The sequence below is a fragment of the Thunnus thynnus genome, chromosome 11 (assembly GCF_963924715.1).
Source record: "Thunnus thynnus chromosome 11, fThuThy2.1, whole genome shotgun sequence".
NCBI lineage: Eukaryota > Metazoa > Chordata > Actinopteri > Scombriformes > Scombridae > Thunnus > Thunnus thynnus.
The window spans coordinates 31,958,915-31,975,604 of NC_089527.1; the positions used below are offsets into that span (position 1 = coordinate 31,958,915).

Sequence of the window (16,690 nt, forward strand, 5' to 3'; positions counted from 1 at the left end):
CATTTATTGATTGACTTAGTTTTAACCAGTTAAGACTTTTTGCTCTATTTCTGTATCTCTCTGTTTTTAGATAAAAAAAGAAACAACTGACCTACCTAATGAGTACTTTTACTTTTGATACTTGAAGAACATTTAGATAATGGTACTTATTTACCTTTACTAAAATAAAGGTACATAACTGTCAATATAATGTAATGTAGTATTTTAACACTATTGTATTGATACTTTTACTTAAGTAAAGGATCTGAGTACTTCCTCCATGACTGTAATACATAATTCAATACTGTAAGTACTGACAGTGTGCTGATTTTTTTATACAAACTTATTTAGTAAAAATACCCAAGAATCCACACACAGGAAGTGATTCCAACAGTGTCAGATGAACATCATTGATTGAGGAGCTCACAGATCGTGTCAACTGTCCCCCTGCAGCACAACTGTTTGTATTTGCTGTGATGTCATCTGACCTGACTGCTGATAGGCTGCTCAGTCAGCCAGGTCACTGACACACACACACATACACACACATACACACGCCTGGCCTGGAGGAGCTGAGTTCAGCCCAAAGAGCTTTTCATGGTCGAGCGAGCATCACGTAATGGACAGAGAGAGAGCGAAAGAGAGAGAGAGAGAGAGAGAGAGAGAGAGAGGGAGAGAGAGAGAGGGAGAGAAAGACATGATCATTCAGACTGAGTGGTGTGTGTATCCAGCAGAGAGAGATTTAATCTTTAATCAGTGTTACTGTAGACTGTACATTGATATGGACACACAGTATGTAATTACAGCGGCTTGCGTGTCTGTTTCCTGTCTCTCCTGACATCATCATCCAACGTACTGTAATTAGGTGTTCTTGTGTCTTTTCTTCTTGTTTTTGTTAGTTTTGGAACTTTTTCATTTTAACTAACATTAATCAAGTGATGTTGTCTTTTTCTCTTTCTGAGCTCCACTCAGGGCTAAAACAATAGATTTCCAATGGAAGTTCTGCATCGTGTCTTTGATAAAGGAAAAAAGAATAATAAGGACAACAAACTGGACACTGTAATAAAAGGTGACTCACATAAAGATGCCATCACAGCAGAGTTTGTGAAGACAGATTAAGGGACTAGCACTTAATATAATGTAATCAAAGTAGGCAAAGTTAACGATGTCTTTGAGAAATGTCAGTGTGGTTTCGGAGCAGTGCTGTGTCCCAGTTTAATGACCTGCTGCTGTCTGCTCCACTTTAACTGCTTTACATCTCACAGCACATTCTCTCTCTGTTGACCAGCAGTTTGACTTTAAAAAAAAAACTGGGTCTGAATTGCTGAAGATGCTGTGAAACTGTTCCAGCCACATCTGATCACACAACCAAAGAGGGTCAAGCAATGTGAAGAGCTTCAACTGTAATTTCACCAGTAGAGGGCGGTCAAAGTACTTTGAATCCTGCTGCAATGATCAAACCATGAAACATAATTAAAATACTTTTAGACCATTAAACTGCACTGTTTGAATATATAATATCATATGCATTAACATAGAATAATATGGAACTGAACAGTCAAGCACACTCCATTACTGTATCCATGTGCCTAATAGCTACTGATAACACAACAAATTATCTTTATTGATTAATATATTAACTTTATTTTGTTAGCCATGATGTATCAGGAAGAATTGTTTTTAACAGTAAGAGTTGAGCCAACTGTTACATGGGATTTGTATAATTCCAAAAATATAAAAAAATATTGGGTTAAAAAATCTTGACAGAATCGCCACTCAAGCAATGTAGCCCGATTCACCTCAATAATTTTTTAATCAAAACTTTTGGTACAGCTGCTAGGATATGGAGCAGCAGATCGTCATGCTAGTAGTTCTTTGACAGAAATTTATTTGCTATTCTAAATCAATGTCACATCTTACTCAGGTCATATTTATGCAGTGTTCCTCAGGGCTCCATCTTTGGCCCTTTTTTGTTCTCACTGAATGTTTCCTTTGGGTCAGAGCATTCACATATTCAACCTTTCATTCCATTTATACATGGATGACTCTGAAATTAATCTTCCAATAACATTAGAGAAGATTTAAGGACCATTCCTCTCTTTCAATAAATATTAAAAACATTACATGTTAAAATTCCGTAAAGTGTTTTGAGTGGACTAACATTGTATTAGTCTGGATAACTCAAACCACATACGCAGTCTGTAAATATTCACACATTTTTATTGTGTTTCCTCTGTACTCCAGTGCATCATGTTTGAAATGACACAATGATTATGGCATAGAGTGTTAATTTTCAGGCTTATTTTGAGGAAATTTACATCCATGTTGGGTGAACAGTGTTTTAGACTTGTAGCCATGTCACTGTCTTCCTGCTCTGTATAAAAAGAGCAAAGAGTCCTACACTGTTCACCTAGTGCTGGATCTGGGAACATTGTTATTGTTTCATTTCAAATCCAATATTCTGGAGTACAGAGACAATACAATGAAAAATGTATTATTGACATTCATGTGGATGTACTGTATGAAGAGTTAGGCCCTGGAAGTCACAGTAACAACTACAACGACAACAAGAGCAAAGCAAGAAGAAAAGAGTGGAGAGCGAATCTGAACATTCAGACATAGTAAACATCTGTGTCAGAATAACAGAGGGTTTTATGGAGCTATGAGATAGATGACAGTTTGTAAACATGACTGACAGGTGTTAGGGCGGAGCTAAACCACACAGAGGCTGAGAATAAAACTGCAGTGATGATCTGAGTTAATGCAGGGTCGTTTTATCCATTTAGATGTCAATCTGATATCCAACACACACATGCCCGCGCGCACGGACGCGCGCACGCATGCATGCACGTGCACACGCACACACACACATACACACACAAACTCTGAACTCTCCCAGGAGGCAGCAGCTGTTGATGATGGATGAGCCAAAGTCACTCTCACTCAGCAGACAGACAGACAGTCTGACTTTATGTCCTGTTTAGATCCTAATGTCCCTCTGGTTACCATGACAGCTTCCTCGACCTTCTGTTGTCTTGTTTGGGTTAGGAACACTGACTCGTTGTGACCTTGTGGTAGCAGGTCGTGCGTGTCAGGTGTAGTCTTTAAGTGCAACTTTTAGTAGAAGGCGCAAAAAGTTTAATAAGTACTACTGCAGTAGCAGTAGTAATAGTAGTGATCCTACCTGCAGTTGTGCTGGGTAGAGCGCTGAGGCCGGGGCTGAGGCCTGGCGTTGGAGTTAATCCTACAGGCTGGGGAAGAGACCTGGACTGACCCCCTGCTAGAATCAAAGACAACAAGTAGAACACATTAGAGCTGGAACGATTAGTCAATCGAATGAAAATTAATCTGCAATGATTTGCATGCCAAACATGCTGGTTTCAGGTTCTCAAATGTAAGAATTTGCTGCTTTTCTTGGTGTTACATCACAGTAAATTGAATATTTTGAGGTTTTGGACGGACAAAACATTCAACATTTAATGAGGTCACCTTATGCTCTAGGATATGTAATGTTTTTTTAATGTTTAATCCACCAAACATTTAATCACATAATCGAGAAATAATCAGCACATTGATCGATGATGAAAATAATCATTAGTTGCAGCCCTAGAACACATGAAAGGAGCTAACAGCAACTAATTGTGACTACTGCTGTTACTACTACTGCTACTGCTAGTTCTACTAGTACAGCTCCTGCTAATGCTACTGGTCAACCCAGTTTCACAGCAGTTCCTGAAATATTCAAGAAATTTAATCTATAGTTTCATGTACATGGACGAATTTTCCATTTTTCCGTGACACTCAGCGCGATGTTCAAACTAATGTATTTCAGTTGGAAGTATCTTTCATGCCTGCATCACCTTTTTTTCTGTCATTTGGGACTCAGGAGCTGCATTGTTTTTTCCATTTTTAAAATCATTTTTAACTATAACTGCTACATTACTCAACATTTAATCACAAGATTTAATCCTTGTTTTTATTTCTTTATTTTAATTTTAACAGTACAGTCAATGGTCCATGTCAGGACTGTGGTTGGACCAGAGGACCAGCTGACTTGTTGCGTACAGAACTCCATTCAAAAATGTTGAGATTTAATATTGCTGTCCTTTTCTGAAGGCAGGCTGCTCACATAAAACATGATAAAACCTGACAGTTTGACTGACAGACCCACTGAATGTGATAGTTTAACACCAAAAGCTGTGGGATTAAAATCAGAGTTTTATGAAGTTTTTATGAACTGTTGAGTGATCAGTGACTCGGGCTAGCTAACGTTAGCAGCTCTATTTCCAGCCTGTCTGCCATGATGCATCAGCTGGTTTTGTTCCATTTCTTAGAAAGGATCCCTGATTAACTTTCACACTGCTCCGCAAGCAGTTTTATGTATTTTTCTCAGTAACATTGGCGGTAGCAGGTGCTAACAGGCTAAGCTAATAGTGTGTTAGTGGTGTTGTCCGGATGGAGCGGAGGACCTGTGTGGTTCCCACCATAAGAATGACGTCAGAGGAAAATGTTTACCCTGTGGGTCTATTGTATTGTGGGAATTTGGTGCATTTGACTCCTGTTTTGGCTAAAATATCTGAAATAAACCAACATCTTTACTTTTTCTTAACACATATCATCTAGATGCAGTGTAATTACTAGTAATTACTACTTGGCTGTACTACATATTTGATATATTCAGTAGATATATCTTTTTACATACCTATTTACAACCTTAAACTGGAAGAACTACAACTATGGTGTAAATTTATATCAAGCTGTATGGCACAGCTCTAGGGAATTGTAGTTTTAAAAAATATTAGTGTTTTTCCTAGAATTGGAAGTTAAAATACTAAATTGAGAGTACACTGAGATGTTTAAGGGGGTGGTAAACACATTTGTATAATCAGATTTTAAATATCTAGTTGTTAAGTGGGTGAAAATGAATTTTAACCATATTTTACCCATATTTGACAGCACCGCCAGTTGTTGTCTATACTCACATGATAGCTGAGGTCAAGAGCTCTCTCATGAGAAACTTCACATTTTACAATCACAGGCTATAAAATGCCTTTTCTTAACAGTGATAGTGGCTTTTGTATTTGGGTTGCAGCTGACTGGTGGCAATTTGAAGTGGAATGAAGCCCACCGACACCAGACACACAACAAATGAGTAGTAGAATGTGCCAAGTCCACCCAGAACAGAATGGACTTCCTTAGCCTACTGCTATCAAAAACAGATTAATAAAACTTCACATCTCAGAATCAAAAGAGGAATAATTAAAACTGATTAACCTATCATATTGTTGAGTTATCAAGGATACTTTACTTTTTTTGTTGAGAAATGTTAAAGATATCATTATAAGAGCTTAACACAGTGAGGAATATAGGCTACTTCCATGCGGTGGGTCATCCAGTCCACCCACCGGACCGATGCAGACCATTGATTGTACTGATAAAATTAAAATAAAGAAGTAAAAACAGAGATAAAATCTTTTGAAAAATGTTGAGTCATGAGGCAGTTCTAGTTAAAAATGAATAACAAATGAGAAAAAACAATACAGCTTCTGTGCGCCCAAGTCCTGACTGAAAAAAAAAGTGGTACAGCTACTGGCCTGTAATGGTTGAAATAAAGCAAAAACTATAGCTTTGGGTCAAGTTTGGGTCTCAAATTTGGCAGTAGCAGTTGGATTCAGAAGGGTTGGGTCTAGAGGACACTGGGATTGAGCCGTTTTCAGGTCTCAATTTAGGCCTGTGCAGAACTCTACTGCTTCTACTACTACTTCTAGTCATCTCTTTTTACCTAATTGAGGCATTCTAGTGTTTTAATTGATTGTGCTTCTTTTGAGCTCCCATACTCCCGAAGGATTACTTATTCTTTATCTTCAACATAAAAAACCTTTTCCAGTCTTCAGGAGCTCTGTACACATCTATTTTAATAGTGGATCATAACTGCCTTGTAAGCTAATTGCTGAAAACCACAATAGACAGACAACAGACAAAAGTGGTCATTATGTACCTGCTGCCTGCTGTCCTGTTTCTCCAGCCTTGAGCTGTCTCACTCTCCGCAGGTGAGACCGCCCGTTGTAGTGCAGCTGGGCCTGAGCATCAGAGGTAAGCTGCAGGTTACACACCTCACACAGCGAGTAGGCCCCACCCTGACCTGGGAGAAAACAATGATACGTCAGACTGTAGGAGAAAAGAACAAGGATGGGTCAGGCAGTAGGAGAGAACTACAAGGATGGTCATGTTGTAGGAGAAAACAACAAGGATGGGTTAGACTGTAGGAGAACAACACAACAACAAAAACAAAAGGCATTCCACAATGATCAGACATTTGCATTTAGGCTAGACCGCCAAAGGTTCCACATTTTAGATGAGAGCCTGATGGAACTCAGTTCATGGTTGGTTTAAGCTGAAATAATACTGTTAACAGAATCAGATAACCTGCATGTAGATTTTGTATTACAGCAGAGCAGGTAGGTACACCAACATTAACATTTGGCTTGTGCTGCAGCTTCTTGGAGCTTTAAGCAGCAGCCTCATACTGTCATTATAAGCCACTGTGAGTCTCTGTATGCTGCCTTTTCTGTAGCAACACCACAGGTGGGCAGTATATAGTGGGGTACAAAAAGCTTTTAAAAGAGACGTCTTCACAGTTACTGAACACATGCTAAATTGACGAGGTAACATGTTCACTTGTGCGTACAACTTTTGGCACTGTCTGTAAATTGTCTGTAAATGTCCTTCATCATCTGATAGATCATTAGTTATGTAATGGCCCAAATATTTAGCCTCATTACACACTTTAAGGGCAATGCCAGAAAGGAAGAAATCAAAAATTAATAATTTTCTGTCTTCTCTACTTCTGACTATCATCATATTACTCTCAAACTGTAGGAGAACACTACAAGGTGGGTTGGAGTGACAGGAGATAATAGAGTTGTGAAGTGGGAGGAGCTGCTTGTTCTGGATGTATTTTTCCCCATTCTGAATTATCATTTCAAATTTCTTCTAATAATATCCTAACTGTTCTACAACATAAAAACATGGGACTGTCCCGGATACTGAAGCGATCCTATAGGTTTGTATTATGGCCTCCAGTTTTAATTATTTCAACTTCATCTCTGTCCATCAGTTTGGCATGGCAGATGACTCTAAATACTACAGTACCCATGAGCCTCTGCCGTTGCACAGGAAAAGAAGACGCCAGTCAGAGACGTGAATCAGTGAATCAGGCTGTGATTTGAAAACCTCTTTTGTTGAATCAAAAGTGAATTCATTTAAGATGAAGATTAAATTTGATTTTCAGTTTTTCTACATTAGTGGATCATAGGACTGAATTTGAAGCTCTGCAATTAGATGAAATGCACCTTGGGAATCATATTAAATTCTAAACTTATGTTTTTATGTACACAGGCTGGACTTTTTATCAAAGAGCCAGATATTTTTTATACAGTTGATCATCTTTTGTACTGTTGCTTCATGCCTGTCTAAGCTGTGAAAGTGCTCTGTGAGTCATCGTCTGTACAGAACATGAACAGGATTTTTACTTGCCCGAAATAGTTTCTCCCACTTTGCAACAAAATACAGAGCATTGGTGCTGGAACATTGTTAGTCACCTGGGGAAGGAGTCTGCTGGGCAGATAGACCGATGGCTGTGGGTGTTGGCGTGTCCATCAGCTCCTGACACACCCCTCCAAAGGCAAAGATCTGCCCACTCTCCAGGAACTGAGAGGGGCTGAGAGGAGTCTTCATTCCTGAGGAAGAGAAAGAACAAGAGAAAACAGATATAAATGATGATCACTGATGGTAGTATCCCTAAATTCATTTATAGGTTTTACAGTACAGTAAAACAAGTTAAAACCAGCACTTGAAATGGCCACCCATTAATTAAAATTAAATGACAAATACGTGTCAAAAGAGGCATTGAGGTTCAATAGATCTAAAGACCTGCAGTGGATTCACTTGCAGAGTGAAAGTACAGTAGTAGTAGTAGTACAGCTAAAAGACACCATATCTGCCCATAGAAGAAATCACTACAGAACACTGAAACCACTCCAGTGTGAGGCAAATGATATAAAGCATCAGTGATCCAACACAGAAGCACTGCATGAAGTGCAAGTGAAAGGTGACACTGAACATCCACAAGAAAAAGAAATGATCTAAAAGGAGACACTCACTGAAGGACAGACAGGCAGACAGACGGGAATGAGGCCTGAATGACACTGGATGCAGAGTGTGAAGCATCAAATGCTCACAGGGAGAGTGATAAAGTAATGAGTAAGAGGAGATAGGAAAGATGACATATGTGTGTGTATCCAGTGTACTGTGTGTGTGTGTGTGTGTGTGTGTGTGTGTGTGTGTGTGTTTATGTGTGTGTGTCTGTATGTCAGTCCATGGCTTTGTCCATCTGTTGTCCTATCAGCTCTGCCAAGTCACATGACCTCAAAGAGGACACACTCATTTTTTCATGTTCAGTTAGCTTGATTGCTATGACCTCCACAGAGGTGGACTTACCATTAGGCAAAGGTTGGCAATTACCATAAGCACCATGCTAAAAAGGGCCCCATAAAACACCTCATAAACTTATGGTTAAGTTTGTTTTTTTTTACTTTTCCCTAATTAATTATGTCTCTCTAAAAATCCATACGCTAAAATGGCATCAGAAAGATTAATTCATGTCTCAGGGGCCCGCCCTCAATCCCCACTACATATGGCTATCCCACGATTTTACTGCACATCTGCGGAAATGATCCAGGACGACAGTAGCCAACTCATGTAAACAAATGGCTCGGCATGATGTACAGACTTTTGAAAAATGAGCAAAGCTACCTCAGCAATGCTGAAAAAAGGAGAAAAAGGGAGGAAAGCAGAAAGTTTTTAACAAAACTGCCATAGGTAATAACCATTTTCACAGCAGCTACTGATGACATTAAAGTCCCTTTCACACATGCAGTCTTTCCCTGAAATGCTCTGGAACATTTCCTGCATGGGGTCATGTGTGAATGGGAGCAGGGATTGCTATTCAGGGAAATGTGAACTGCTAATTTCCCACCTCAAGACCTAATAACATTTCAGGGAAAATGTAAGTACAGCTGTGTTGTGAATGAAAGCAGTTACATTGCAGGGACAAGCATGTAAAGGGTTACGTCCATCTGACGAAAGACGCTTTAACGTGGAGCAAGCGAACCAGTCACATGAATCCGCTGATGATGTATTTGAATCTGAAACTTGCTCATGGTTGCCTTGCCAATTTATGGCAGTTGGCATCCATAAGTGTTGCATTATCGCCATCTGGTGGACTGTCCCTTGTCCCATCTATTCCGGCATCGCCATGGCATGTGTGAAAAGGCACAAGATGGAAATGTTCCTGAATGTAGCTGCATGTATGAATTGTGAAAATCACTAGTGGAGACTGAAAGGTTATCCCAGTAATTTACCTTGAACTATGTGTGACAGAGCTTAACATTACTGAAGAAAAGCAAGAAACCGCTGCTTGGGCTTGCACTAGTGTTAGCATTGCTAATACTGGTGAAGAAGAGCTACCCATTGCTGCAGACTGCGCCAGCCCAGGTTGCTCAAGCGATGCTACTGCTACATGCAAGACAACCTTATAGGATCCTTCGACTGGAGATGGTGATGGAACTGACTCTCCATGATAACTCCCAGCCATACACAATATAGCCTCATGGCTTACGACATATGACATACCACAAAAAAGAAAACATATACGCATAGAGCTCCCATTTTTCCCTTAGGTTTGTGGGAAATGGTATTCATTAAAGGTAGATTCAGTCACTCTGGAGTAAGATTGTTGATATTTGAACTAACTAAACACCTAAACAAATACACTCCTCCCTTCATGTTCCTTCTGAAGCTCCGTCCCCCAAATTCATGGACGTGCATTACCAAGGCAACAACTAAAAGAGAAATATGGCTGAATCCACCGCAATGTGTCAGCTGTAGAGTGACTTCTGTTCCTCTCACACTTTATCATGAGCGGAAATAAAATTTCGTCTCATGTGAGCACAACAGTCCGTCCATACTCTCCTCCTCTCTGTGGCCTCCACACTTCTCACTCAACCTGCGTTCAGCGTCTGTGTCCACAGAAGCAGCCGTCTGTCAGCTGCAGCTCCTGGAGAGCTGAGAGGACAAACTGCCTTCACCAGGCGGACTGACAGCAGACATTTACTGAACCAAAACAGATAGATAGATAGATTCTTTATTGTTATTGTATTAATACACAATGAAATACAGTTTGGCAGCAATCCTCAGCGTAGAAGCTTGGATAAAACTGAATAAATAGAGAATAAAATAAAGTAGTTAAATATGATAAAGTATTATACAAACTATATACATAGCAATAAAATAGTTTTCATGTCGGCTCAATGGGAAGAAATCAACAGTGTTTGTATTTATTGATACGATTAATAAGTTGAAAACATATACAGCGGGATATTTGTGTGATTTAAACAGCTGCCTGCTCAGATTACACTTCACTAAATGCCACAGAAACAGACTCCGAGCATAAAAAAAACACAAGGGGGTCTCTGATTCAGTGTGGATTGATACATGTCATAAAATGGAAGCGTATCTGTTCCATGAGAGAACACTTTTTATGTGAACTGGCCACAGCCTCTCTCTCTCCAGTTCACCAGCCCTCCCCCCACCATCCAACAGGGGCTGGAGACGGGAGACTGTCATGTCCTCACACAGACAGCTGCTCTGATGACTTCCCCCTGTCCTGTGCATGAGCACAAATGCCCCTGCTGATTGGCTGGAATAGTGTTGTGCGGCTCACTCTGAGCCAATGTGTTTACATGCCCTTTTACAGAGCCAGTGCTGTGTATTAACACCGGATTTTTTTTCAGCATACAAACAGAACAGACAGCTAGCGGACTGTGAGGAGATATTCACTGAATTTGACAAAAAGTTTATTGAATTAGAGTCGCTGACTCTACCTTTAAACGTAGTTAAAAACAAAAACTTACATTTAGATTTTGTCATGTGGCAGACACTTTTATCCAAAGTGACTTACAAGTGAGACAAGACAATCAAGCATTAGACAGTGACTCCCATGTCTCAAGTAGCTGACTAGCTGAATTACTGAATTAACAACAATATTAGATTTTTTTTTTTAATTACTGTCCTTGTCTAAACGTATGAAGTGAGCCACACAACATACTGTTGAGAAAGGTTATGTTCCAAGGCTGTATTTTTTGTTATTTACATTAATACAAATGTCAGTGGAATTTTAGATGAGGTTTTCTCTTTTCTGGAACAGAACCTGCAAGTTCCTGTTTCACTTTGTCCCTCTATTGCTGTTGAGATATTTCAGTCTGAATCGAAGTGGTGGACCATATTTCTTTGGTTTTCATTTTTCTTTGGTTATTATTAAGCACCCAGTCGGATATATGAACTTTCAAGAAAAACTGGTAACTACAGTAACTCTGATATGACATGGACGCAGCATAAGATTATGTTGTAGTGCTGAGTCGTTCCTATTACAAAACTAAGGGAAAAATGTGATTTGTCAGCATGGAGGGTGAAACATTTGTATCTGATGATCATAAAATAAAGCTATAGTATGGCTCTGTTATCCAGGAGACTGCGCTGCTTTCACACTTCCTGTCTCTCTCACATCCAGCTGGTTGTTAGTAGTCGACTTTATGTTCTGCAGACAGCTGGTTAATCTGCCACTGTGATGAATTAGCTACAAAATGTGCGCACACACATACACACACACACACACACACACACACACACACACACACACACACAGAGTCAGTTGATGCTGACATCAGCTTTAGCAAGGGAAGGATTAAATATATCTGTTCTATTTAGCTGAGAATTACACACACACACACACACACATATCCAGGTAAATACATACATACACACACATGCTCACTCATACATAGGGTAAGATGCAGACAAAGAAAGAGCAAGTCAGTGAACTGAGCATCAAAATGAAATGAAATGTGTATTTACCTTTTCTGCCATAATGTGTGTGTGAGAGTGTGTGCGTGTGTGTGAGTCTAATCCAGGCTGACCAAGCAGTCAGTAATCAGAGAGGCCAGCTGTGGGTTATAATCCCACACACACAGACACATACACGTGCACGCGTGCACACACACACACACACACACACAGCAGTAAAGCAACAATGTGATTCCTGATTGAAGAGGAAAAGCAGAAATATTTCCTTCAGTGTCTGATAAAAGCAGGTCAGTGCTTCCACTGCTACCTGAAGAAATAAATGCTTCCATCTTTAAAGACTGGAAAGAGACTCAATAGAGTGTAAAGGACTACTTCACTGGGTTTCAGCCTCATCTCCATGTCTTAAAACTCAGTATATTGTGAACTATAGTGGATCATCACTCTCTGCATCACTGAGGCAGCCACTCCAGATCTCAGATCGTGCCACAACGTAGTCATTCTACATGACTTCTCTCAATAACACTGTGGCTAATATGTTTGCATGCTAGCATATTTTGTGTCAGTAAATACCATACATGGTGTTAAATTACAGAAACACATATACTGTATGAAGGAACTGCTCTGCCTGTGTTAGCATGTGTTTCTTTTATTTGATCTTTGGGCCTGCAGCAGAGGCCGACCTAGACAACTAGTCCTTAGGACATTAACCTAAATAGCTACCTAACTGGGTAATTGTAGCATAGAGGAGCCCATTTTATTCTCCATGGAGAGCTCTAACAGAGCAGTGCTCAGCTGGAGGTTTGTGAATATATGTCCACACCAGCAGAGTTTGGTTCTAGCTCTGGGTTGCAAACTTTCATGCTTCTGACATGTGACACACGCATTCACCTTCAGTCTCATGCTCTCATGCTGCCCAAACAATTCTTACACCAAAACAGTTAACTGTCCAGTTCATCTTGTGCTGCTGCTTTAGCCTACTTTACAGTAATGTTAATTTAATGTTAGCTTGACAGTTTTGATAGCTTGACAGGTGATGCATTTACACTGTGTGTTGTTTGTCCACAATTACTGTAATGAACACCATACAAGTTAAAGTTCTGCTTCATGCTCACTCAGATTTGTAAAGGAAGGCTTTTTTATTTTCAGAGTGAATGAAGGAATTTGGCAAGAGGAGACAAAATCAAGGAAGAATTGCAGGTTGTAATGGTGTTGAAAGACACCATTACAAACAAGGAGAAAGTAAAGAACTGATTCAGGATTGAAAGAAAAAGTTTAAGGATGAAAGAGAAACACATAGAAGCAGCCCAGGTGTCAGCTGATGGAGAGACATGAACAAATTCAAAGCAAGAAAACTGGTAAGGAACTTACACCTGTATCTAGATGAATTACTGTTCTGGTAAATGTTTTTAAAGGTACAATCTGTTATCCAAATGTAAACTAAAGGGCATCCCCATTAACAAAAGTCAAAAACAAGATTGAAACCTGCTATAAAAGGACTTACAAAGCTTTTAATACAGGCACTAGCACTACACAACAACTCTATTAACATGATGTTTTCTTATGCTGTTAAAAGGTTGTTTACCTCTTTTTTTGTTGGTCATGGTGGGAAAAATGATGTTAACCATGATAGGTTTGTTAAACATAAGTGCACCCAAGAAGCCACAAAAGAAAACATCAACTGTCCATTCAATTAAAGCAGGGCAAGCAGTTCAGGCACCTGCTGATTAGATCTCTGGAGCGGAGAGAGAAAACCCTTTTTATAATGTAAAAATTACGGTCAGGTGGGGTCCCAGAAAATCTCCCTTATTTTCAAAGCCCAGTGTTGACAGGTATGAGTGAACCAGGTGAAGTGAAAGATAATGTTTTACTTGAGTCGATGACAATAACGCTCACAACAGAACCTTTACAAGTAAAAAGTCCAGTAAGTAAGTCAAGTACTTTATCAAACCACCTGTTCAACAAGCAATTTGTAGAAAAGTGATATTTTCAACTGCTTTGCCTGCAGTGTCCCATCTACTGCCAGTATTTTACACAACCACAGCACGCTGGTTAGGCTAATACCAGACCAATAAGGGGCATCAGTAACAGTAGCATTATTGATAAAATCCTAATGATACCTATCCCTAATTATGATAATGCAACCAATACACATAATTCACAAGGATTGTAACAACACACCACAAATATAACATGAAGAAAGTCAAGGAAATGTATGCCTTTGCTCATCCCCGTATTAAGGTAAACCTATTTTTTGATTCAGATTGTCTTGGCTACATTATTGTATGTGGTGGGATGATAAATTAGTAGGCAGATTTACTTCATGGTTAGTCTGGCTCTCCGTCCTGCCAATGTGGTACCATGAAAAAAATAGTGAAGAACACCGATGTATACAGTATTTGGCTGAGTGAGTGAGTGTTCATGTATATATTTGGCTGTGTGTGTGTGCGTATGTATGTGTTCATGTATTTGGCTAAGTGAGTGTGGTCATGAGTGAGTGAGTGCATGTGTGTGTGTAAACCCTTGTTATTGCCTTTTTAACTGGTGAACATTCAATAAAACATTGTGGTTTTGATATTGGAAACAACATGTCTTTGACTTTAATCAATGAACAAACCTGTCTGCCCTTTATTGGGTTAGTGTATGTCTAATATTGTGAATTCCCGGGGTGGTGTAGTCAGGCTATATCCTTAAATCTTAGACCTAAGCTCCCATTCTCATCATATGTGCAAACTGTGTATTCTTTTAAACCCTGATGGTGAATTGAGTCCAGATGTGTGCACATGAATAAGTGCGCATAGCCCATGGCATCAAAACTCACTCCAGCCAGGTACCCAAAGTTGGCAACCCTGTTATAGCTGTTTGTATGTTCAAACTTATAATGTAATTATTTCTGCGTGGAGATTTATGCAAACTAGTTTTTTTGTAGCAATTGTATTTTAAACCTTAGATTACAAAACATTATGCCAGGCTAAATTACCTAATACCTTCACCTCGGTTAGCATAATCCAATATTTCCCGCTGATTCTAAATTGATATTATCCTCTAGCTTAACTGAAACACATATTGTCCATGTATGCAGACAGTATATAAATACAACAAAGTCATACCTAAGTGTTATGTTTAATTTCTTTTGGCCCCTAAATCTGTTATTTTTGGAAGTTATGCTACAACTTGTGATGCTACAATGACTTCCTGTTGACTTCTTTCAGACATTTTCCTTTTTGGTTTTAACAGTGCAACCAGATTTAATCAATGACTAGTTTGTAAGAAGCTGTTTCTACAAACTTAGGAAGAACTTTACACACAAACTTAGCAGTAGATTTATGATTTACGAATAGCTGGTGCCACCCAGTCCAGAGCTCTTTGAGGTAAGCCCAACTACATCTAGATGTAATTGCTCAACTTCTTATAGCTAGCTTTGGTCACAAAAGGTAAGACTCACACAACGGCAGCTACATATTATGTTCCTTGTTGAGCCTGACCAGAACGCACACAATTCAGCATCTAAACTGGGCTACTGTGGTGTTTGTTGGCAGATTTTAGCTGTTTAATCTGGTACAGCCGACTGGCTAATTAGCTTTCCTTTATTTACTGAGGAAAATGATCCAATGTTACATATTTGTGTGTGGCAAAAGTATGTGAACCTCTGGGATTGTCAATTCATTTGAAGGGGAAATTAGAGTGGGGTGTTTCAATCAATGGGATGAGAATCAAGTGTGAGTCTGGGAGGCCCTGCCTTATTTAAAGAAGAGGAATCTGGGTCTTCACTATCAAAGTCTGAGCTTCACAACACAGGTTTGTGGAAGTGTGTCATGGCTCAAACAAAGGATATTTCTGAGGACTTAAAAGAAGAGTTGTTGATGCTCACCACCTGGAAAGGCTTACAAAACCATTTCAAGAGTTTGGACTCCACCAGTCGATCTGTCAGGCAGATCGTGTAGACATCCAACACCATTGCTACCCTCACCAGGAGTGGTCGAACAACAGTGATCACACCAAGAGCAGGCATGTAATACTCCGGGAGGCCACCAGAGACCCCAGGGTAATATTTAGGAAACTAAAGGCCTCTCTTGCAGTGGCTACAGTCAATGTTCATGAGTCCACCATCAGTAGAACATTGAACATCAATGGTATGCATGGCAGCATTGCAAGGAGAAAGCCACTTCTCTCCAAAAAGAACATTACTGCTATCTATGATTCACTCAAGACCACGTGGATAAGCCAGAAGGCGATTGGAACAATGTTCTGTGGATGGATGAGACCAAAATCAAACTTTTAGGCTTTAATGCGAAGCGTTATGTTTGGCGATGAGCAAGCACTGTACTCCAGCATAAGAACCTTAACCCATCTGTGAAACATGGTGGTGGTAGTATCATGGTTTGGGCTGCTTTGCTGCCTCTGGACCAGGACAGCTTGCAATCAATGAATGAGCTATGAGTTCTGTACCAGCAAATTCTACAGGAACATGTCAAGGTATCCATCCATGAATTGAAGCTCAACAGCAAGTGGGTCATGCAGTAAGACAACGACACTAAACACACAAGTTGCTCTACCAAAGAATGGTTAGGGCAGAAGAAAGTTAATGTTTTGGAATGGACAAGTCAAAGTCCTGACCTGAATCCTATAGAAATGCTGTGGAAGGACCTGAAGCAGGCGGTTCATGCAAAGAAGCCCACCAACATCCCTGAGTTGAGACTGTTCTGTAAGGAGAAATGGGTTAAAATTCCAAGCTGATGTACAGGTCTGATTAACAGTTACTGGAAACGTTTGGTTGAAGTTATTGCTACAA

General features: G+C 39.7%; 1 protein-coding gene across 1 annotated transcript in view; it reads right to left on the reverse strand.

Annotated features, from left to right (window-relative positions):
- The window catches only part of znf385b (zinc finger protein 385B), a 71,807-nt gene that overhangs the window by 33,816 nt on the left and 21,301 nt on the right, over nucleotides 1-16,690 (reverse strand). Inside the window, exons 3-5 of the mRNA XM_067604484.1 lie at nucleotides 7,581-7,718; nucleotides 5,978-6,121; nucleotides 3,164-3,259 (exon numbers count right to left, since the gene is read on the reverse strand). Coding sequence (XP_067460585.1) covers nucleotides 3,164-3,259; nucleotides 5,978-6,121; nucleotides 7,581-7,716 — 376 coding nt within the window. The 5' untranslated portion in view covers nucleotides 7,717-7,718. The remainder of the gene's footprint in view (nucleotides 1-3,163; nucleotides 3,260-5,977; nucleotides 6,122-7,580; nucleotides 7,719-16,690) is intronic.